The following is a 24,754-nucleotide window of genomic DNA, read 5'->3' as shown; positions in this document are numbered from 1 at the left end:
ATTTTCTGTAAAGCTCTTGGTTCTTAGAATAATTGATTAAATCTTTTCGAAGGACTGAGAGTTGACTCTACCCAACAGGGGGCCAAAGTTATCCAGCTTTTTGATGAATTTCTCTAAGGTCTAATGTGTCTCTGTACATTAAGCACATTTAAGTGCTTGGTGAAACTCTCATCAGAAGTTTTGAAAAACTACATATTTGGAAATCTAAATGTGGTTTATTAAGTCTCTTATGAAGTTATCTTCATGAGAGCATGCTGTGGTTTGGATGCGGTTTGTCTATACTAACGCTGATGTTCACATTTGATCCTTGGTGTGGCAGTGTTGGGAGATGGGGCCTAGTGAGAGGTCCCTGGGTCATGGAGGTGGATCCCTCATGAGTAGATTAATGCTCTCTCTGGGGATGGAGGTGATGAGTGAGTTCTTGCTCTCTTGGGAATAGAGTAATTCTCATGAGAGTGGGTTGTTAAAAATAATATGGTTTCCTCATTTTTTCTTCTCTTGCTTCTTCTCTTGAGGAAGATCCTGTGAGTTTTTTTCACACACCTGCTACCTTTCACGTGTTCACTTCCCCTTTGACATTTGCCATGTTATAACTTAGCAAAACCCTTACCAGAAGCCAGCACCACACCCTTGAACTTTGCAGCCTACAGAACTGTGAGCCAAATAAACTCCTTTTCTTTATAAATTACCCAGTCTCAGTTATTCTTTTACTGCAACACAAAATGGACTAAGAGCATATAATAGTATAACCAAGATATTGGCAATAACCTGTCTTGGGATATGGAAACTTTTCTGTTACCCAGTTTATCCAAGTTGTTAATTTGACTGAAAAGCATGGAAGATAACTGATTTTTACATGACAGCTTTCAAAAGCATTGTTAGTTCAAAGATCAACTCACAACGTTAGGTATGTAAATATGTGTATGTTTTCCAAGTTTGACAAGCATGTATGAACCCATGTGATACTTTACCTTAAAGTTACACTATAATCTGTTTGCCAGACACAGTGGCTCGTACCTTTCTCCCAGGACTTCGGGAGGTTAAAGAGAGCAGATTACTTGAGCCCAGGAGTTTGAGACTAGTCTGAGCAACACGACAAAACCCCATCTCCATAAAAAATACGAAAGTTAGCAGAGTGTGGTGGTGCATGCCTATAGAACCAGCTACTTGAGGTGGGAGTATTGCTTGAGCACGGGAAGGGTGGAGGTTGCAGTGAGCAATGATTGTGCCATTGAACTTCAGTCTGAGTGACAGAATGAGACCCTGTCTCTCAAAAAAAAGTTTCACTGTAATTTTAAAAAGAAATTTCACAGAGGTTTAATATGTGGTGAGAACATTTAAATTCTGCTGTTAGCGATTTTCAGGAATACAGTACATTGTTATTAACTGTAGTCACCATATTCTACAATAGAGCTCTTGAACCGAATAGAGCTTCTAACTGAAATTTTTGTACCCTTTGAGCAACATCTCCCCAGTCGTCTCTCCTCAGGCTCTGGTAACCACCATTCTACTCTCTGTTTCTATGAATTCAGCTTTTTTAGAGTCCACCACATATTTAGTGAAATTATGTGGTATTCCACTTAATGTAATACCATCCAGGGTTATCTGTATTGTTGTTGCAAGTGACAGGATTTCCTTCTTTTTAAAGGCTAAATAGTATTCTGTTATTTAGGTATACCACATTTTCTTTATCCGTTCTTCAATGACAGACACTTTAAGTTGATTTCTTATCTTGGCTATTGTGAATAGTGCTGCAGTGAACATGGGAGAGCAGATGTCTCTTCAACATACTGACTTCACTTCCTTTGGATATATACTTAGTAGTGGAATTGCTGGATTGTATGGGCCACGTTTTCTTTATCCTTTCTTTGATGACAGACACTTAGGTTGATTTCTTATCTTGGCTATTGTGAATAGTGCTGCAGTGAACATGGGAGAGCAGATGACTCTTCAACATACTGACTTCACTTCCTTTGGGTATATACTTAGTAGTGGAATTGCTGGATCGTATGGTAGTTCTATTTTTAATTTCTTGACAAACCTCTATACTATTCTTCATAATGGCAATACTAACTTACGTTTCCACCCACAGTGAACATGGGTTCCCTTTTCTGCACATCCTTTCATTTTTTAAAATTATCTTTTTCTGGAATTTCTACTCCTTAGATATTGGATGTTCTACACTGATCATCTAATTTAGTTGTTTTTCTCGTTTTCTATTTTATTAAATTAATTTTTTTCCTCCCAGATTTTTAAATAAGTAAATGTTCGTTATATCAAATTGGCATAAAATTGGCTGTAGTTTCTCTGTTTCTCCAGTCCAACTTACACACCAGTCTGATCAAATCAATGAATGTGGTCTACCAGTGTTTCAAGTCTAAAGTCTGAATTTCAGGATTCTCTGTGACCTGATACCACTATACCCATGCAACCATATTTTTACTCCCACGTGTAACTTTTACCATTGTTACTGTTCTGGAAACAGGTTGTCACCATTTCCAAATTGGTCTCATATTGTACTAAACGTTTGAAATGTCTGTCTGCTACTTAATTCCCAGTTAATTTCTACGAATCTGTCCAGGCAGGTCCGTTGGTTTGTTGAAACCTTCTCTGGCCAGCCTCGTCTTTTCATAGTGACAGAGTTGGCGCTAAAACCCAGTTTCCTGCTTTTTTTTACACTGTTGTGCCCTATATTTAGCACTACAGCTCAGATCAATTAAATGATGACTGTCAGACTACATTAACTGTTTCTTTCCTTTTTGTCAATGATTGCCTTCTAATTCTTAAGTTACTCATAGAAGGCCTCCAACATCAAGTTGGTTGTACTAGGATAAAGCATTGTAAAACAGTTAATGAAGTGCCTGGTGGAGTTAGTGCTTCATAAACTGTTATCCATGGTTTTCAACTGCCAATCCAGTGATGACCCGTATCACAGAACCAGAACCTAGAATTCCCTTTTTCCAGGTCAAGGCTGTGTACCCAGTGTTGGTGCCTTGCATGTTCCTGTGAATCTCCATTCCTGGCTACTCAGTACTTGGCCACAGTAGACAGCTTGTGGGTTTGGATGTGTAAGAACTGTGCTGTTAAAAGTTTTACAGTAAACTCACTTGGAACTATAGTAAATTCAAAACAAAATGGGTGGGAAATTTAATGGATATTTTAACTGTTTCTTTCTTCGACTTCTTGATTCAAGACAAGAAGTACATTTCTCAAACAACTTTTGATATGTGAGTTGCTGAGGAAAACTGTATAGTCCCAACCTGGCAGGTTAAGAGTTCTTTGAAATTGTTAATGAAATATCTCATACTGGAAACCTGGTAGAAGTATTTAGTTTCTGAAAAGTCTTTTGATAATGCTTCCCCTAAGAGTTTAAGGAAAATGCCAGCAGAGTAAAAAGTACCGCCTTTTTCACAGGTTTAAACATATTAAAACAACAGCAAAAAAAGAGTGTGAGTGAAAAGGTCCTGTCCTTCCAGAGAGGTCAGTCATTGATTGACACCAGTTTTTTTAAAAGCAAATGTTTCCAAAGCTAACAAAACTCTTTGGAGGAGAGTTTTTAAAAACAATTGATGGACATCAAGTTGAGGTTTTTGAAAAACTAGAAATATACTAGTTTTCTAAATAAAGCTGAATTTAAAGACATGGACGCCCATTGCTATGATATTTTAAAGTTTCACTGTAACTTTTTGGCTGAGCATGGTGGCTCACGCTTGTAATCTTAACACTTTGGGAGGCTGAAGTGGGCAGATCACTTGAGCCCAGGAGTTCAAGACCGTCCTGGGCAACATGGCAAAACCCTGTCTCTGCAAAAAATATAGAAATTAGCTGGGTATAGTGGCATGCACCTGTAGTCCCACCTACTTGGGAGACTGAGGTGGGAGGATCACTTGAACTCGGGAGGTGGAAGTTGCAGTGGGCAGTGCTTGTGCCATGGCACTTCAGCCTGGGCAACAGAGTGAGACCCTGTCTCAAAAAAAGGAAATTTCAGTATAATTTTTAAAAAGAAATTTCATTGAGGTATAACGTGTACAGTACTGTGTACTAATCTTACATGTATAGTTCAGTTTTTACATGTCTATAGAAGAATTTCGGTGTAATTTGATTTATATATGTATTAGTGGAATTTTAAATATTTACATTTTAAATTTGGGGAAGATTAAAAAGAAAATAATTCCTAGTCTGCAATTTTATTTTTATGAAGCAGGTTGCTACTGGAATCTTTTCATATTGGTTTCTGTATGTTGTTTGTTGTTGTGTAATATATTACTCCAAAATTTAGTGGCCTGAAACAATGAGCATTTATGATCTCACAACGTTTCTCTGGGTCAAAAATTTGAGAATGGCTTAGCTGGGTGTTTCTGGCTCGGGGTCTCTCATGAGGTTGCAATCAAGTTATTGGTCCAGGCAGCCATCACTTGAAGGTTTGGCTAGAGCTGGAGGATCCAGTTCCAGAGTGGCTCACCCTTAAGGTTGGCAACTTAGTGCTGGCACCTAGTGAGAGGCCTCAACCCTTTATCATGTGAACACCCTCCTAGGGCTGCTTAAGTGTCCTTATGACGTGGCAGCTGGCTTCTCCCAGGGTGAGTGATCCAAGATAGTAAGGCAGAAGTCACCATGTGTTTTCTTACCAAATGTTGAAGTCACACATGGATATTTCCATCATATCCTCTTGGTTACATAGGTCAGCTCTATTTATTATGTAAGGGGCATGAACACCAGGAGGAGAGAATCATTGTGGGTCATTTTTGAGGCTGGCCTCCAGTTTCCCTTATTTGCTATGTTAATTATTTTAATTTGCTTTCGTATTAGTTTCTTCTTACGACTAAAGATTTCGAACATTCAGAAAAGTGGCACTAGTATAAAGAACACTCATAAATCTGTCATGACCTGACACATTAATAATTTACTGTTTGTGTTGGCAGTTTCTTCTGCAATATCTTAAATTAAAATTATATATATATATCATTTCACTCATAAACATAAAAAAGTTTGCACTTTAAAGAAATTAATATATTTTCGTACAATACCATAATATCATTTTCACAGTTGCCAATTTTGAAATAATTCCTGGTTAACATCTAATAGTGATACCATATTTAAATTTATCCTGTTGTCCCCAAAATGTAATGTATTTTATAGGTGGTTTATCCAAGCCATGATACAAATGAAAACTATGTATTTTATATAGTTGTGTTTGTCTTCCTTTAGAGCAGAACTCCAATTTTAGTATCATGATACTGGGTTATGTTTTCTGTAGATTGTCTCACCTTCTCGATTTGTCTGATTATTTTCTCATAATGTCATTTAACTTATTTCTCCATCTTCTGTGTTTTCTTTCTTTCTTTATGTTTGTGATAGGATTGTGCTCTGTGCCCAGGCTGGAGTGCAGTGGCGTGAACATGGCTCACTGCAGCCTCAAGCTCCCAGGCTCAAACAATCCTGCAACTCAGTCTCCTGTATAGCTGGGACCACTGGCATGCACCAGCATGATTTTTAAATTTTTTGTAGAGACAGAGTCTTACCATATTGCCCAGGCTGATCTCCGACTCCTGGGCTCCAGAGATATTCCCGCCTAGGCTGGGATTACCAGAATGAGCCACTGTGCCCAGCCTGTATTTTCTTTAATTTGGAAAGTTATATCTAAAACTTGATTCTACTCAGGTTATACTGCTCTGGTAAAAGTACTTCAGAAGTGATGCTGTGTATTGTATGTATCACATCGTGAGGCACAGAATGAATGCCTGGCTATCTCATTATAAGTGAAGTTAAATTTGATCATTTGCTTAAGGAGGTTGTAGCCTTATCTGCCAGTGGTATAGTTCCAATTTCCTCCCTTGATCTGCATGTCCTGTATGAGTTGATACTCCCATACCAGATGAATGCCTGGTTTCTCATTAACTTTTCACCCATTGTATTTAGCATCCACTGGTAATGCTAAATGTGTTAATTGTTTCTTTAAGGGTTACAAAATTATGTAGTTTGCTTTAATTTGATTCTTATGTTGTTAAATTACCTGTTTTTCTTCTCCCTTCTTTGATAGTAACACCACCTGCACATCTTTGTGGTTTTGAATCCTTTTTTCTTGCCCCTAGATGTTCCTTTATTTTTAGGTTTGCTTATCAAGTAGTAGTTACTTAATGAATCTTGGTTAAGTGGATGGCTTTACTTCCTTTATTCTAGTGTATCAGGGCTTCCCCAAACTACCAGCTCCCTTTTTCATTAAGCTAATTGTTTTCGTCATCAGTTCATCAAATATTTATGTATATGCTATGCGTCATTTAAGTACAGTGATGAAGAGCTGGGCTGTTATTAATGAAGTGATCTGAATCCTTTTGCTTTGAGGGAGCTCCAGTATCTTGTTGGCAGCATCCAACTAAATAATTCAACTATCACAACATAACCACTAGATCATGTGCCAGGGCCTGATATACAACAAATACCTAAATATTTATTGACTGACTTGGGTAAGAGTTGTAATATTGATCTGTTAAGGTTCAGTGGAACCTGGAGGAAGAGTTAGCGGTTGGGGAGCTGGAGAAAGTTGTTCAGAAGTGACATTGACTTGGATATTTGGTAGGGTGACTTAGCATGCAAACTAGATATTTTTGACAGTAAAAGGGGAACACTAAAAATACTTAAAATTATATAATTAAAATATTGAATGATTGATACATTGCTTTTATTTTATTGGTAGATTTTCTGTTCAAGAGGAAACAGTTCTGTTCAAACACTAAAAAATTCATTCTAACTCTAAATACATTCATGTACATCAAAGCCAAAAAAGGTATTCATATTATCTCAGCATTATAAAATAAATTGAGTTATTACTCTGCTTTAATTAGCTTCTTAGCTGTATCAATCTACATGTCAAGGTTGCATTTTGTGTTTATTATGTTTAAAATTCTTGATAGTTTTCAACTGATTCTTATCCATAAAACATGTTTTTAAAATTAAGAAAATATTTTCTCTACAAATGCTGAGGTACTTGGTAAGTTTATCATATTCTGTCAATGGAGAGTATTTTCAATTCACATTTTTAAATTGAAATGTGTAAATATTTTACCAGAAATGTTTTTACAGCTAATAATATTTTTGCCTTCATTCTGAGACAAAATAGTAAATATTTTTATAAGACAAAACATGTCAAATAAGATGTCTCTATGATTCTTTTGGATATTTTGCAAATTCAAATACTGTAAAATTATAAGCCTTCTCAATATCATTTCTTTCCAGTACAGAATATAAACTTACCTAATTTAAAATAGGAGCGTTTTGTAGCTAGTCTCCAGAGATGGGCCACATCTCTGGTGTTGATGCCTTTCTGTAGTCCTGTATTGCATTAATTCTGGGCTGGCTGTGTGACTCACTTTAACCGATAGAATGTGGCAGAAGTCATGCTCTACAGCTGCTTTAACAATTTTGGGTGCTCTGAGCTGCCTATTAAGTAGTTCAGCTACTTGGAAAGGGAGAAAAGGCACTTGGAAAGGGAGAAGTTTGAGGGCTACATGGAGAGAAAGGAGGAGACCTAATGCCCCATCACAGCCCAGTCTTCCGGCTGCACCCTCCAAGGTACCAGAACTGTGAGTGAAGCTGTTTAGCATGTTCCAATCCCAGCCGCCGTCTGACTTTAGCCACATAAGAGATCTCGATTGAGAGTAGCAGCACAACTGCTCAGCTGAGCCTGTCAGCCTATCAGGAGAAACAAAATGATTGCTGTTTTTAGCTGCAGTGTTGTGTGGTGGTGGTTATGTAACAAAAGGTAGTCAAAACAGTTAAACTGAAGGATTCCGAAGTATAACTTTAGAATTTTAAAATTAACCCCTGTACAGTAGTTGAAATCTTGTTATTTAATTTGTTCAAATCTATTCTTTTGTAGGGGTAAATTTTAGTGTCCTTATCTTTGCAAAATTGTCATCAGTAATTGTAGTTCACTAACAGTTTCAAAAACAAGAGGCTTTGGTGTTTTATTTATTTAATCTTTTTTTAAATAAAAGATTTTCAACTGATTTTGAAAAAAAAGCTAACATTCATAGGTCTTACTTAGAAGATAGTTCAAGACTATCAGCTTAGATTGAGTGACAGAATGGCTCTTAACTCTTCAAAGAATCAGATGTTTCTAGTATTCAACTGATGAGAATCAGCAGAGAGAGAGTGCCTCTTGCCATGAAGGAAGATTTATGTTTAATGTCAGCTTTCTTACAAAGATCAGATAGTTTGTTTATTCTGTGTATAAATAAAATGTTTAAAATTTGACATTGACAGCTTGTACTTTAATTGTTAGTCTATAGAAGCATATTTGGATGAAATTATTAATTATGTGTCTGTCACAAAGAGATCCAGATATATTTCTGCTCCATAGGTTTTCTAATTTAATAAGAACATGTTCTTGTCTTGATGCTTTTGTATCAAGGTTTGTATCCATGTTATCACTGCAAAATCACATAATTATGTGTTTTATTCTAACCTCTTTAACTGAATTTATAGTGGTAGTCACAGCAATGTCAGATGTCAGTTGTTTTACCTTCAGCAAAATGGACTTCTGGTTTTTTATTTGATAAATGATTTTGAAAATGAGTCAATATTCAAATTAATTTAACTGATTTTATATTTGAAGCACCTATGACTCTGCTATGAAACTGATGTATTCTATTTTGTGAATCTTCTGCTAGTGGAACCAACAACTTAATAACTGCTGCTTTATTTCTTATACATTCAATAGAAAATTTAGATCTAAAAGTGAGCAATATTTAGAATAGTCATTTATCTAAAAAGTCAAGCTTAAGAGTTTTATGTAACTGTATCTTCTGAAGATGTGTTAAAATGCCATCTTTGGACATAGGCATCTTAACTACTAATTTTTTGAAGTACACACTGATGCTTTTTAGCAGATTTTGGTCATCCTAGAATCTGATATGTAGATAGATAGATATCTTTGGTTTTCCATGGTACATGGCAAATGTTGTAAAACATTTTGTGCAAATTACAGATAATCAGCTTTCCCGAGAAATGGGAATTCAGAATAAAATTTTTTGTTAAACATAATTTTTCTTGAGGCCATCGTTGCTGATAGTTTTTGTTGTTGTTGCAGAATTTAAAAACCTGACCCAAAGTAAATAGTTTTAGATTTACAGAATATGATAAATCATAAAAGCATTGCTTTCAGTCCACTCTCTGCAAGGAAACTAGTGATTTCCCATACATATTTCAGGTTCACCTAACCTGTAATAGAGGCTCATTGATCCTGCTGACTGGGGGTATTGTACGTTTGTGTCTCTTGCATGCTTGGACTCAATCCAGGGCACGACTAGCTGCTGTATCAGATGGATATAACAGAGACATAACAGTGGTGATTACTTTTCCAGCCACCACCCAAGATGAGAAGGACTTAGCCATCTTTATCCACAAATATTTTTTTTAAAATAATTTCAATAGTTTTTGGGGTACGAGTGGTTTTGGATTACATGAATAAGTTCTTTAGTGGTGATTTCTGAGGTTTTGGTGTACCCATCACTCTAGCAATATACACTGTACCCAATATATAGTCTTTTTATCTGTCACCCCCCCGTCTGTTCCCTCACGCTGAATCCCCAAAGTTCATTATATCATTCTCATGCCTTTGTGTCCTTGCAGCTAAGCCCCCATTTATTAGTGAGATCATGGGATATTTGATTTTTCCATTTTGAGTTACTTCACTTAGAATTATGGCCTCTATTTCCATCCAAGGTGCTGCAAAAGACATTATTTTATTCCTGTTTATGGCTCAGTATTCCATGATGTGTGTGTGTGTGGGTGGGTGTGTGGGTGGGTGTGGGTGTGGGTGTGTGTGTGTATATATATATATATATATATATATATTTTTTTTTTTTTTTTTTTTGAAACTGAGTCTTGTTCTGTTGCCCAGGCTGGAGTGCGGTGGCACGATTTCGGCTCACTGCAACCTCACTGCAACCTCCACCTCCCAGGTTAAAGTGATTCTCCTGCCTAGTCATCCCGAGTAGCTGGTATTACAGGTTCCCACCACCCAACTCAGCTAATTTTTTTGTAGTTTTTAGTAGAGACGGAGTTTCACCATCTTGGCCAGGCTGATCTTGAGTGATCCACCTGCCTCAGCCTCCCAAAGTGCTGGGATTACAGGCGTGAACCACCGTGCCTGGCCTCTGTGATGTTCATAATCCCACATTTTCTTTATCTACTCATTGACTGATGAACATTTAGCTTGGTTTCGTAGCTTTGCAATTGCAAATTGTGCTACTATAAACATACATGTGCATGTGTCTTTTTCATATAATGACTTCTTTTCCTTTGGGTAGATACCCGATAGTGAGATTGCTGAATTGAGTACTAGTTCCAGTTTTAGTTCTTTCAGGAATCCCCATACTCTTTTCCATAGTGGTTGTACTAATTTACATTCCCATCACCAGTGTAAAGTGTTCCCTTTTCACCATATTCACGCCAACATGTATTATTTTTTTACTTTTTAATTATGGTCATTCTTGCAGGAGTAAGGTGGTGTCTCATTGTGGTTTTAATTTTCATTTCCCTGATGATTCGTGGTGTTGTGCTTTTTTTTAAAATAGTTTGTTGGCCATTTGTATATCTTCTTTTGAGAAATGTCTATTCATGTCCTTTGCCCACTTTTGAATGGGATTTTTTTTTTTTTTCTTGCTGATTTGACTTCCTTGTAGATTCTGGATGCTATTCTTTTGTGGGATGCATAGTTGGTGAATATTCACTCCCGTTCTGTGAGTTGTCTGTTAACTTTGCTGATTGTTTTGCTGTGCAGAAGCTTTTTAGTTTAATTAGGTCCCATTTATTTCTTTTCATTTTTGTTGCATTTGCTTTTGGGGTCTTAGTTATGAATTATTTACCTAAGCCAATGTCTCGAAGAGTTTTTCAGATGTTACCTTCTAGCATTTTTATGGTTTTAGATCTTAGATTTAAATCTTTCATCCATCTTCAGTTGATTTTTGTACAAGGTGAGAGATGGGGATCCAGTTTCATTCTTATACATGGGGTTTGCCAGTTTTCCTAGCACCATGTGTTGAATAGAGTAGCCATGAATATTCTGAGTACCTGCAATAATCAGTGAATACCTGGCATGCTGGGAGTGTTAGTTTTGTTATGTCCAGGTTGGTGAGGAAAAGAGTCAAATTTTGGTTTCCTTTTAGAGTGAACCAGTTGGTAAAGTAACTGTTCACTGCACCTGGCTCTCACATGCTATGCGACATTGCCGGAGACTATGGCAGAAGCTGGAGTCTCCCAAATGTATCTCTGTTTATTTTCAACTTTGTTAAGAAATGAAATATACAAGACAAATGCTAACACAGAAGGGACAGGAGGCATAAACCAGGCTTGTCTTGGGCAACCCACAATGACGTGGTCACCCTAGTGAGGACCAAAAGCTCAGCAGTAGTTGGGCCATATTGGGAAGAGCTATTGAATGTGACTTCAATAGTCACTTAGCACATAGAGTGGTTGGGGAGAGGGACAGGGAGGTCAGCTCTGACAGCTGTTCTAATCTGTAAACTTTTCCACAGAGAGACTTGACCTGAGGCTGTTGATGGGTAGTGAGCAGAGGAAGCTCTTTGAATTTTGTGCTTTGTGAATATTACAGCCTGCTTCTCGATCTTTGACTTTTCACTCTCCAAATGGGAATAATAGCACCAGGATTAAGTAGTTCTTTTTATTTGAAGACAAATGTTAAAGGCAGAGTAGAAAAGCTATAGTCAGTTGACTGATGCAATTTTGACCACTCTCTACCCTGAACCTTCCAGTGATTAGGTACGGGCTACCACTTGCTCTTGCCTGAGCTTCCTACTTGACTTTCCTACCACAGCCAGAGGGATTATTTTAAAACGTAAATCAGATCATTTCAGCTATTGCTGAAGATTCTCCAAAAGACTTCCCATGTCACACCGGAAGACCTTTTCGTGCTGAAAAAGTTCTCCTTAAGGACCTTTCAAACCCTGTCGGCCATGGCTCAGCACATGCAATGTATTTTATATTGCCATGCAGTACATGCCTGCACGTGTGGATTGAAACAGAACCTCCACAAATCCTACCTGCATAACATGCGTCGTATCCTGACATTTTGTATTTTCCCTTTCTTCTTTTTTAAAAATGCTGGTTGCCACTGACAAAATTGATTTCATGACATATTCATAGGTTATTACCCTCATTTTGGAAAATGTTTTACTATATGATCTGACCCTTGCTGCTCTCTCTTTCTTCGATTCCCCGTACCTGGCCTTGCCTACTTTCCTCTGATTATACTATGTCCCTGCTTTGCCTTAGATACGACTGTTCACTCTTGCCTTCTCCTCTTTCTGTTACCAGAAAGGGATCCTGATCCAGACCCCAAGAGAGGGTTCTTGGATCTTGCGTAAGAAAGAATTCAGGGTGAGTCTGTAAAGTGAAAGCAGGTTTATTAAGAAAGTAAAGGAATAGAAGAATGGCTGCTCCATAGACAGAGCAGCCCTGAGGGCTGCTGGATGCCTATTTTTAATGGTCATTTATTGATTATTTGCTAAACAAGGGGTGGATTATTCATGCCTCCCCTTTTTAGACCACATAGGGTAACTTCCTGGTGTTGCTGTGGCATTTGTAAACTGTCGTGTCACTGGCGGTGTAGTAATGAGGACAACCAGAGGTCATTCTCATCGCCATTTTTGTTTTGGTGGGTTTTTACCCAGCATCTTTAGTGCAATGTGTTTAATCAGCAAGGTCTTTATGATCTGAATCTTGTGCCGACCTCCTGTCTCATCCTGTGACGTAGCATGCCTTAATCATCTGGGATTGCAACCCAGTAAGTCTTAGCCAGCCACTATTCAAGATGGAGTTGCTCTCATTCAAATGCCTCTGATGTTTCTGCCTAGAATACTGTTTCTTTAGATGATGGCTTCGTTGCTCATTTCACTTGGGGCCCTGCTCAAATGTTTTATTATCAGATTTTCCTGGCCCATGCCCATCCTCATTCTCCATGTTCTTATCCTATATGACTTTTCATTGTAGCTCAGATATATAATATAGTTAATAGATGTTTATATGTTTATCTCTTGTTAGGAAAGGCCTGTGAAAGTAATAATTATGCGTTTTCATCACTGCTCAGTCTCGAAAGCCTCCAATGGTGTCTGGCACCATTGTGAGTAGCCCTTTGATATTAGTTGATTGAATAAATGGTATTCATAGAATTGCATTTCTCAAACTCTCCAGGAGGCTTTCTGTCCTTTATCTGTCTTGTATCTTGTTTAAGCCTTGACTTTGGGTAGAGATCCCTGCAGACTCTGTAAACAAGGCTGGAACCATTTGATCAAGGAATTCTAGGTCCTGTGCACTTTGAGTATGGACTAAAGGGGAATGTTGGCCCAGGGACAGTCTATAACCTTGGCTCACAGACTCTTGCCCATGGGGAGGAGCATAGCTATGGATGGGCCAGAGCAGGCCCTAACTAGTGTGGGCCCATCTCATCCCCTTGTAGGTATCATGTAGGAGCAATATAATTACCAGTTTCTACCTGAGGGCCTGTGGTGAACATTTTGCCAATCTTTTCTATGGAAGCAGAAACAGGGCATTCTGACATCATTTCTGCCTGACATTGTGTAGCTGTGTCAGGCTGGCTCTCTGGAACAGCTGAGTAGCCAAAGATTGATCAAAAAGGGTTTAAAGCTGTGAGAATGCCCCAGGTAGGTGTTGTATGAATGCTGGTGGCTGGACCGCAGACAACTGCCTTAACTGGTTTACCTACTGTAGTCTGCCTCTCATTCTACCTGTCCTTCACACTGCTGCCTGGCAGTTCCTCAAGAGTTAAGTATTAATGTATTTCCTGCTCAATTAAATAATGCATGCTCTTTGTAAGAATGTTTAAGTGTTAGAGGAATATATAACATGAGAAAGTAGGAATATAATCTTACCTTTGAAGAGAAACACTTCTATCGATTTGGAATATAGTTTTTTTTTTTTTTTTTGCAAATATACCAACAGATACGTGTTTTGTATGCTTTTTTGTTTTTATTAACAGTTTTACTTTAAAAAGCACACTTGTGCATATTTCTCATTTTTACTGAGTAATGTATCATAATCGGTTTTACACAACATTACTTACTGATGTATCTCGTTCTTTTTTTCTTTTTTGAGACGGAGTCTTGCTCTGTTGCCCAGCCTGGAGTGCAGTGGCACAATCTTGGCTCACTTCAACCTCCGCCTCCCAGGTTCAAATGATTCTCCCGCCTCAGCCTTCCGAGTAGCTGGGACTATAGGCACACGCCCCCACACCCAGCTAATTTTTGTATTTTTAGTAGAGACGGGGTTTCACCATGTTGGCCGGGATGGTATCGATCTCTTGACCTCATGATCTCCCTGCCTTGGCCTCCCAAAGTGCTAGGATTACAGGCTTGAGTGAGCCACTGTGCCCAGCTTCTCATTCTTTATAATGGCTGAATTGTATTCCATATTATGGATTTACTATGTATTACTGAATTGGACCTAGATCTTGGTGTCATTTGCAGCAGTGCTACCATAAATGCCTTTTCATATTTGCATTTGCAAACTTACATATTTCCATGGGACATATTTTGTGTGCTGATAATTTTTTTTTAATACTCCTTTAATTCTGTCAGAGCCCTGTTTACATATCTGTGACTTCTGGTCACCTATATCATAAATTCTAGACTAGAGCCAAGAGAAACATAATGTGAGATATGGAATAATTTTTAAAATTTCGAGAGTACACATTATAAAAAAATAAAAACAGATGAAAATATTTTAATAGCATTTTACCTAGCCAAATGTATGCCATATATTATAATTTAACTGTGTAATCAGTGTTAAAACATAGATATTTTACATCCTTCTTTTTGTACTGAATCTTTGAAATCTGTGTATTTTACACTTAAAGCACATCTCAGTTTGGACTCTCCACATTTCAAGGGCACAGGTAGGCACACGTCTGTGGCTACTGATTGGACAGCACATTTCTACACTCAGCCTGGTGCTTACAGCACTTTACAGGTAAAAGCCACAGTCAGTCAAATAAGCCAACCTGTGTTTGCTTCTGATAGTCCCACTTTCTACAAACTTGCAAGTGCTTCCTGTTTATTTTTCCTGCATCCTGCCCAGTTTTTTGGGCAGGATTTATCAGCTTTGGCATTGTTGACGTTTGGGACCACATGATTCTAAGTTGTAGGTACATTGTAGGATATTAAACAGTGTCCTTGGCCTCTACCCACCAGATGCAAGTGGCATCTTCTCTGGAATCCCACTACCCTATCTATGGCAACTAAAAATGTCTCCAGACTGAGAAATAATGCTTTAGGGTCAATCACAAATCTCAACTTACCATTAGAGTTGTTTTAGCCAACTGGATAAACCTACTGTGTCCTACCCTTCTCTGAACTTGACTTCTTATCCAGCTAGTGTGGTAAATATATGTCATATAAAATGCCTGTCGTGGTCAAAAAGTTTGAGAAATGCTGGATTAAAGAAAATTCAAGGGTTTGTTTTGTTTTGTTTTTACGATGAGACTTGGCCATAGAGTTTCATATGCTAATGTGCTTTATGCATCTACTAGAGAAGTTTTTCCTCTGGCATGTCCCAGATTTATTGATCTCCAGCAGCCAACTCGCATCCTCTCATTGTTAGGGAATCCTCCAACATGTAGACTAGGTTGGAGGCACAACAGAGGAAAGAGATTCCCCCATAGTCATGCATAGCATATGACTGAGGTCCAGTCATCGGATGCTTTCATAGGGAGCTTGGGGCTCTGAGTGAGTTAAGGAAAATGGTGACTGTGGTGTCAGGTGGCAGCTGCTGTGGCAACTTGGCCAGGCTGTTGCTGTTAAATGCTGGTGTTGCTCTTCCAGCTCTTGGCTCTCTGTTGTTGTCTTTAGTTCTTATCTGTTTTCTGAGCTTGGTTTTCCAACCTCTTCTCAATTTTCTGAGCCCAAGCTTTCACTTTTTGTGCTAATCACAAAAGTCAGTTTTCATTATTTTCAGCAGAAAGGTTTCAGGAAATGTTGGTCAGAAGCACCTTTTTTTTTGCCCTCCTCCACTGGCTTTTATTTTGTATTTTTCACCTCTTCCCATGCTTATGGCTTTTCTCTCTGATTTTCTCCCTAAAGTTTTCCAGGATAGGAACAACTCTTCTATGCCATTGCATTTTTCACATCATTTGGCACAATGCTTGTACTCACGAAGTGCTAAATGGAGAAGTTGTATGACTTGCATATGGCACTCATATATAATCTACTTCCTTCCACCAAGGAGCTGTGGCCTTCTAGCTGTGTAACTACAGCTAGATACTGTAAAATCCAACTGCTGCTGATACTCTGAGGCCGATAACTGTGTGATCATGGGCAGCCTGAGAACAACTGGAACTGAAATGGCCAGCCCTAGCACTGTACAAACAGTATTTTAGATGCCAGAATAAGTGATTAAGTGCCAAGATTAACCTACTGGCATTACTTAATGAATTGAAGATTGTAATTGGTAGAAATAGGCAATTGATTACTAAAAAGCAACAATAATTTGGAAATAGCTTATGTCTTAAGGAGGTATAAAGGAAGGTAGGAAAACCATAAAATCATGATGTGACACTGCTATGTAAAACAAAGTTTGAGGATTCGCATGCATTCAGCAATATACTGTTACTAAAATATGTAAGTGCATATCAGAAAATGACTATTTAAAGACAACACTAGGGAACAAATTTTGGTGGTCCATGTAGATAGAAAAAACTGGAAAGCAGAGAAAGCATGAGAAATTAAATCTCTTTTATTTTCCCCAAATTTTGAGGGAGAGGGTCTCTAATATTTGATAAAATCAATATAGAAAATGCACTTCCTTTTGTAGGTGTTACATTTTAGGAATACTGTGAAAAATACAGGAACTTCTTTAGAAACACAAATGGAAACTATGGAAAGGCCAGAAAGTAGGCTTACAGGGAAAATGACCTCTGTTTCCACTAAGACGTGAACTGGAAAATAATAATAATAAATTGTGAGAAAAGTATTTGAGGACAAATTTATAACCAACACAAGGGCCTGAAAACCAGCAAAATGACATGCTAAGATAAATAGTGGGGTTTTTTTCATTGGAGAATTTTAAGAAAAGAGTATCATTGCCTTCCAATTATGGTTTCATGTCTATTCTCCCCAAAGGCATGTGTACCCCTCTTGGCCTCATAAGAAGATTCTTTGGTCCTGATGAGACTATGTGCATTAGAATCACTTCTCCTGTAAAGGAGACGCTAAAGGGTACTTGAATAAAATATTAAAAATTATGAAGGACATAACAAAGGCCAATAAGTCCTTTCTTTTCCCCAGACCCCATAATATGAGAACATGGGTTATTTGATGAAATTAAAGAGTAGCAAATTAAGTGCTAATAAAATGAGATAGTCACTTACATAATTCATTGCCATGGGAGGTCACAGAGGCAAATTTTGTGGCTACATTAAATGTGGGGCTGGATAATTTTATGACCGCTAATATTTTTAGCAGTCAAGGCTGATACTGTGAGAGTAGAAATTCTGTTACATTCTCCACTAGATGGTTTGCAGGTACCTCTGGCAGGAGGTCCTTGTGAGTTCTACTGTTTGGTGTACTAAAAATTGTATGTTTTTTATTTTTCTTGAGACAGAGTTTTGCTCTTTCACCCAGGCTAGGGTGCAGTGGTGCCATCTTGGCTCACTGCAACCTCCGCCTCCTGAGTTCAAGCAAATCTCCTGCCTCAGCCTCCTGAGTAGCTTGGATTACAGGTGTGCACCACCACGTCCAGCTAATTTTTGTATTTTTAGTAGAGACATGGTTTCATCATGTTGGCCAGGCTGGTCTTGAACTCCTGACCTCAGGTGATCTGCCTGCCTCGGCCTCCCAGAGTGCTGGAATTACAGGTGTGAGCCACCGTGTCGGGCCTAAAAATTGTTTTTTAAGGTGAAATTTCCCAGGAATCCCGTTTATACCTCAGTCCTACCTTTTCTTGTAGAGATCTAAAAGTCCTTTCTAGTCAGAAGCAGTGGAGAAGGACATTGCCCAGAATTCAATCATTTCTGGTCTTTGGTAACCACTTGGCTTATTTATCGTATACCACCTGTGTGTCAGATCCTTTGCTTGGAGTTTTAAAAAATCTTTTGGGGACATAAACATTTGGACACATCAGTGGCATTCTGAGTGAAGGGGATATACTAAAGGTAGAATGCAGAGTTACGTGGAAGCATAAAGAAGCAAAGGGATGTCTCAACCTGTGAGGTTCAGGGAAGGCTCCCAGAGAAGGTGACGTTTGAACTGAGTCTTAAAAGATGAGCAGCAGTTCTCTGTTCGGCAAGGCAGGGAAGGGCATTCTTGGTAGAAGGAGCATACAGCATGCAGAGATCCAGAGGCAGTCTGGCATAATGTGTCAGGAACTGCCAGTAGTTTAGGAAGGCTGTACCACAGAGTCAGAGGAGCGGCAAGGAAGGAGCTGGGGCTTGAGAAGAAGGAAGGAGCCAGATGGTGAAGAGGCTTGTGTTTGCCCGAGATCCCTCTCCGACAGTGGTGCCAGTGCTGCCAGTGGCGACAGTACTGGTGAGTTGGGAGTAGAGAAAAGAAGGGGAAGGACTTCAGGGGTGTCCTATGACCGATAAAGAACAACCTCTCAAAGCCTTGCCCCACTAATAGGCCTACCTTTTTTAGATCACAGTCAACAGTTATTTGGCACTGACCTTCACGTACTCTTTGCTTAACTCATTTTTCCATATCTGCCTGAACAGTCTTTGCCAGGAACCCAATCACTATTGCCAATCATCCGAGAAAAAAAGAGCCTGTAATCCCAGAACTTTGGGCGGCTGAGGTAGGTAGACTACTTGAGGTCAGGAGTTCGAGACCAGCTTGGCCAACATGGTGAAACACTGTCTCTGTTAAAAATATCAAAATTAGCCTGGCTTAGTGGTGCATGCCTGTAGTCCCAGCTCCTCCAGAGACTGAGGCAGGAAATCGCTTGAACCCCAGAGTTGGAGGTTGCAGTGAGCCGATATCGTGCTACTGAATTCCAGCCTTGGTGACAGAGAGAGACTGTGTAAAAAAAAAAAAAAAAAAAAAAAAAAGTCTCCCTTGTGTTTGAGTATGGGGTGTTTCTTAGAGGTCTTAAATAAATTAGGACGAAGTCTAGTGTGTCTGGTCTGATTATCTTGGGCTCTGCTAGAACAAAAGCAGCCCTTGGGTGAGAAAGCAGAGGCAGATTTCATCGGACTGACCCCAGATTCCCATTTTCTCTGTGAAGTTGGCTCAGCAAACAAGCAAGAAAACATACAATATCTTTGAGGAGCAGGAGCAGATGGATTGAAATGTTAAAAATCTGGTTTGTTAAATGATTTCAGCTAACAAAATAATTAGAGAGAAAAAGAGACACCCAAACTCTGTTTCTTCCATAGTTGAAATTTAAATAAGAATATCATTATTAATCACTCAGAGTCCCACTTGCAATTTCTATGCCTTTAATACTGATACTTTTAAGAAGAATAAAATGAAAATGAGAGAAAGAATGTCATTTGTAAACATTACTTTAGATGCAAATACTTAAATTTATATCGTTACATGATACAGTATGTGATCAGTTTTCCTCATTACATTTTAAAGAGTTATATAATTAGTGCATTTTTTTCTAATGGATAACTTTTTCTACAGTACTCTTTTAAGGCTCTTTTAAAAACATGGAATTGCTAGAGGGATACAGAAGTGAAGTTAGTTACAGAAGGTAAATCGGTTCAGGCCCAATTTACTGTGAGGCCCCCTATATTGTAGGATATTGGTGGATAAAGTCGAAATACGTGTACCAAACACTGTTTGATGTTAGACACCCAAAGATGAGTAAGATCATGGCTGACAATGTACTAAGTACAACAAATAGTTTCTCCTGGACTCCTCGATGAATTCATTACAAGTTCGTGGTAGAGGTCTATCTAAATGTTAGCTCTGTCTGGGGAGCTGATGGTGTTTTCACAACAGCTAATATTTAGACTAGGTCTGAAAGTAGAAATTACAGTTAACCAGAAGGGAAAGAAGGATAGATCAAGGTCGGAGAGAGCATTTCAGAACAAAAGCAACAGAGATATCTCTTGAAACGTTAAATGATTTGTTTTTTCTCTTTTTCTAATTTCTGTTATATCAGTTGATGATGTTATTTCTAATACATTTTGAAAAATTCTTCTTTGAAGAACGAATGGGCTGTATCCTGTCAGCATGTAGTATGTATTAATCTTGCCAGTAAGGGGGTAGTGATCACAGATTCTATAAGCCCCACCGTTAGTTCACTTAAGTATTTATTAATCATTTGCTCTCCTGGGCTGGACACTCACAAATAAGTCCTTGCTGTCAGAGGTGAGGTACGTGGCATGGGTAACACACATCTCCCCATTGTTAGACATGTCTGTGTGATGAATCAATACAGGTTCTTCTAGTTCCAAAGGGTAGGTTGGTATGGAAGCAATTGTGGTTTTTGCCTTTGAAAGTAATGGCAATGATTTTGCATGAAGTATGCCTTTTGTTGACTGGGCTTCCTTCAACAAGGTTGTTTATTTATAGCTGAAGGAAAAAGAAATAGAAGCTTTAAAAAAATGTTGATGTCAAATGGTAAATGTATCCTTTCAAGGACCATGTAAAAATTGGTGACTATATTTAATGAAATTCTAAGTTTCAAAAAGTGTTTTCCTGTCTGTTTTAGACCTTAGCTGGATCTCCAAAATACAAGTGAATCACCCGGCAGTTCTGAGGCGTGCGGAACAAATCCAGGCTCGCAGAACTGTGAAAAAGGAGTGGCAGGTAAGGGTTCTTCTTGAGCATTCCGTACCTGTATTTTACAATGCATGGTCTCTTCCCTCAAGGCCACAATATTGAATTTCGCTCAAGATGCATCTAAACTTAAAAGATTGCAGCTGTCCATGACTTATTTTAATAATTCATATATGATGATGATGGGTTGGAGAAAGATAACACATTTATCCAAACAAGTTAAAAATCTTATCACTCTTGAGTGGCAAAGCCGCAAATGAATTTGAGGCATCTTTATTCATGAGTGAATTAAATGGCATATTTTCTCAACACATTTATTCAGTTTTTTAGACATGCCTTCTTTGGTTGTCTTCTATTTTAATTTTAAAGCCCTAACATCTAAACCTGATATGTCCACTGTTGAGGCCCTTAGATATGAGTTGACCTTTCTTGACCATCATGTTTACCTTACTATTACTTTCCATAAATCAATTTTCAAAATTCCAAAAATGATGTTTCGTAGAGTACTTATGGTCAGCATTTTCTTCAGTGTATCCCAACCAAAGATGTGCTATGTAGGATTAAAAGGAATTCAGAGTTCATTTTACAAGTGAGGCAGAATATTGTGATTGAATCCTTTAGAGTGATATTTCATATTTTGCTCATCCTTAGAAATATTCTGATTGAAAAGATAAAAGGAAATTCATCAGACTGAGTTGTGAAATATGTATGTTGTTTTAAAAATGGAATTGGATTACACTGAAAAACAAAACACAAAAAAACTCAAACTTAAAAATAATGATTTCATTCCAGATTCCAGGGCAGGAGGTAAAATGTAAGATCGAAACCTTCTTTCAGACTCTTCTATGTCAGGGTAGCTATGATGGGTTCTCTCTGTGGGTGAGATGGAGCAGTCAGAAGAGGGGAGACATGGGCAAATGGGGGTTTCAATTTGGGATATTTGCGGGAGGAAAAAAATGTTTCAGGCCCTTTTTCCCTCTTGTTTTATTTTGGATAGTGTTCATCTTGTTAGCAGCTCTTGAACTGTGTTTATATCATGTATCAGAATATTCCACAGAACAGTGTAGACATAAGATATTAACTCTCATACTTGTCTAATGATTCTCTACTAACCAGCTGGGTTGGAGGTTTATTTATTAAAGTTACTTTGTTTTTACTTTTCTTCAAACCAGGCTGCTTGGCTCCTGAAAGCTGTTACCTTTATAGATCTTACTACACTTTCAGGCGATGATACATCTTCCAACATTCAAAGGCTCTGTTATAAAGCCAAATACCCAATCCGGGAAGATCTCTTAAAAGCTTTAAATATGCATGATAAAGGTAATGTTATTGTGTGTGATCTCTGTGGTGGTTACCTGCTTACAATACTGTTTACTAAATCTACGAGGACTTAAGATACAGCTGCTAATGATAGCAGTGTTAGAATCCATGATAGAAACTCTTGCTGTGTATATATAGACAAATAATTGAAATTCTTCTCTGCAAAACAGCAGGAAGAGAATCTGAGTCTTTTTTTTTTTTTTTAGGTCAGTTCTTTCAATCCATGGATTAAAGTGCTTGGTAGAGAGTGCCTTTATATTTCTTTTCAATTTTCGGTTTTGGAAAATTTCTGTTTAGTGACTCTAAAATACTGATTCCGATTCCCTAGCCACGTGTGAAAAAGCCAGTCTCATTACTTAATAATCACATCTCATACATAAAGTATTTTCTGTGAGTATATGAAATACTTTTGAAAATAAAATGCAAATGAGAAATATTGCCTGCTTGTATATTAGATTAGATCTTTCAAAAAAAGTCATATTCACTGCTTTAGTGTACATGAAAGGAAGGACTTTTCTAAAGTTGCTGAAGTTTAGAACCTTAGCATTTTGGGGATGTTGGACACATGTGAGAATTGATTTCCTTGTTTTCTAAATAAGGAAACCAAGACCTGGAAGGCCAGGCATGTCTTGTTTCTTGTTGGGCTGGTTTTGGGAGCCAGATCTCCTTCCCATGGAGTATGCTTCATGGCTTCTGAGTGCCTGTCTGCTGTGAGTGCAGCTAGAGAGTTGAATTGGCCCAGTGCAGGTCTTTTATCCTGAATAATTTGTAGATAACATACAAACCTAAACAACTCTATGGCTTTTGAAAAGTATTATGTGTCTTTCGAGTTGGCAATAAAAATAACGCCTTATTTATTGCACTTAAAGATAACTTGGTGTAAGGTCTTATGATATTGCTTTGTTTTATAATGACTAATTGATTTCTAAATTTTTTTAAATTGATGAACTTGTTCCTTAAAATGAGGGCTTCCATTTCAGATTTTATTATTCCTTGCAAAAGAGGGAATAGGATTAGTTAAATGTCCTTTTTTTGGTACCACTCTCTAAATTTCACTTACATTTTTCTTCATCTTTACTTCTTCAAACTGTCCTTTCTTCAGATTGTCCTGTGTGAATATTCTACAAATCTGGATTTTGTTATCTACACGAATGTTTTCATTTAGTCATGACTGCCAAGTTTACTATTTAGACATTTTTAGAAAGCAGTACTACGTTAATCTCGAAGAGTATATCAAACTTGTTTTTGTGACTAACAATGAGAAAATGATTCATGTTGTCAACAACTAGAAGGGAATGTGGAAAGTAAAAATCTTTAAATTTATTGCAGCATTGTGGGGGAATTATTTTTTCTCTCATTTAATTTTTGCCAACGTTGTGATATAAATAATGATTAAAAGCATGTTACGTGAGTTGAACTTCATTTAAAGTTGGCTATTGCTCCGTTTTCCTGGCAGGCATCACCACAGCCGCTGTTTGCGTTTATCCCGCCCGGGTGTGCGATGCTGTGCAGGCGCTCAAGGCTGCAGGCTGTAGTATCCCGGTGGCATCAGGTAAAACCTGTTGGGGCTTTCGTCGTTCTTTTTTGAACATGTTTCCAGTTCTTCATACAATGGGGTATTATATTTATTTTTGTACTGTGATTTAAATTAGTTTCCTATATTTAATTAGTTGTATTTATTCATGATTTTATTAGTATATACTAATTACTTAGTAAGTGGCAGACATATTTATTCCCAAGAATACAGAACTGCATTCCTATCCTTAAGGAAACTCATTTAGGAGGAATAGTCAAGTAAAGAAAAAAACTCATAAAGCATGATATATTGTATTGATATATATACACACATACTAACCCACACATATGCATGTTCTGTTTTATATATATGTAAGCTATAACAATAAGGATATGCGGGCCAGGCCTAAGAAAGGTCTTTAAAGCTTTAGTTTGGTAAATATGTATCTGTGTGTATGTGGATGGACGAATAGACAGATATAAAATTAGATTCTTGTTTTAAGAGATGTTAGAGAAATATTTGATTCTTTAAAAAGGGGGGCTAGGCCAGGCGTGATGGCTGACATCTGTAATCCCACCACTTTGGAAGGCTCAGGCAAGAAAACTGAGTAAAGCCAGAAGTTTGAGACCAGCCTGGGCAACAAAAATCTCTCCAAAAAAATAAACTAAAATAAGTAAAAATTTAAAAGGAGTTTATAAAGATCACTCATTTATTAGGAATACATGAAAAGAAAATGGTGCACAGTATTTCTATAGAATTGATTTATGAGGATTCCCAAAGTATTTGGCAGCTGCACCTGTATAGACCTTAATTTTTCATTAGCCTGGTCAGTTCAGTTTTTGCTTTCAACAACAGACACATGCTGTCCTCCAAGGTGGCAGACCTAAGGAATTTTATTTTATTTTTTATGAGACGGAATCTCACTCTGTCACCCAGGCTGGAGTGCCGTGGTGTGATCTCAGCTCTCTGCAACCTCTGCCTCCTGAGTTCAAACAATTTTCTTTCCTTAGCCTCCCAAGTAGCTTGGGCTACAGGTACGTACCACCAGGCCAGGCTCATTTTTGCACTTTTAGTGGAGACGGGGTTTCACCATGTTGGCCAGGCTGGTCTCAACCTCCTCACCTCAGGTGATCCACTCACCTCGACCTCCCAAAATGTT

The 24,754-nt window shown here is 38.0% G+C and overlaps 1 protein-coding gene across 11 annotated transcripts in view; it reads left to right on the top strand.

Moving 5' to 3' along the window:
* The window catches only part of DERA (deoxyribose-phosphate aldolase), a 240,106-nt gene that overhangs the window by 19,124 nt on the left and 196,228 nt on the right, over nt 1-24,754 (top strand). For all 11 annotated transcript variants that reach the window (XR_012518583.1, XR_012518582.1, XR_012518581.1 and 8 more), the window contains exons 2-4: nt 20,692-20,789; nt 21,932-22,079; nt 23,536-23,631. Coding sequence is in view for 8 of the 11 variants with exons in the window: in XM_074403246.1 (XP_074259347.1) it covers nt 20,692-20,789; nt 21,932-22,079; nt 23,536-23,631 (342 nt within the window). In the remaining 3 variants the exon portion in view is untranslated. The remainder of the gene's footprint in view (nt 1-20,691; nt 20,790-21,931; nt 22,080-23,535; nt 23,632-24,754) is intronic.

Source organism: Saimiri boliviensis, chromosome 7 (assembly GCF_048565385.1).
Source record: "Saimiri boliviensis isolate mSaiBol1 chromosome 7, mSaiBol1.pri, whole genome shotgun sequence".
NCBI lineage: Eukaryota > Metazoa > Chordata > Mammalia > Primates > Cebidae > Saimiri > Saimiri boliviensis.
Note: the sequence above shows the minus strand (reverse complement) of the source record. Positions and strands in the feature narration are given on the sequence as shown.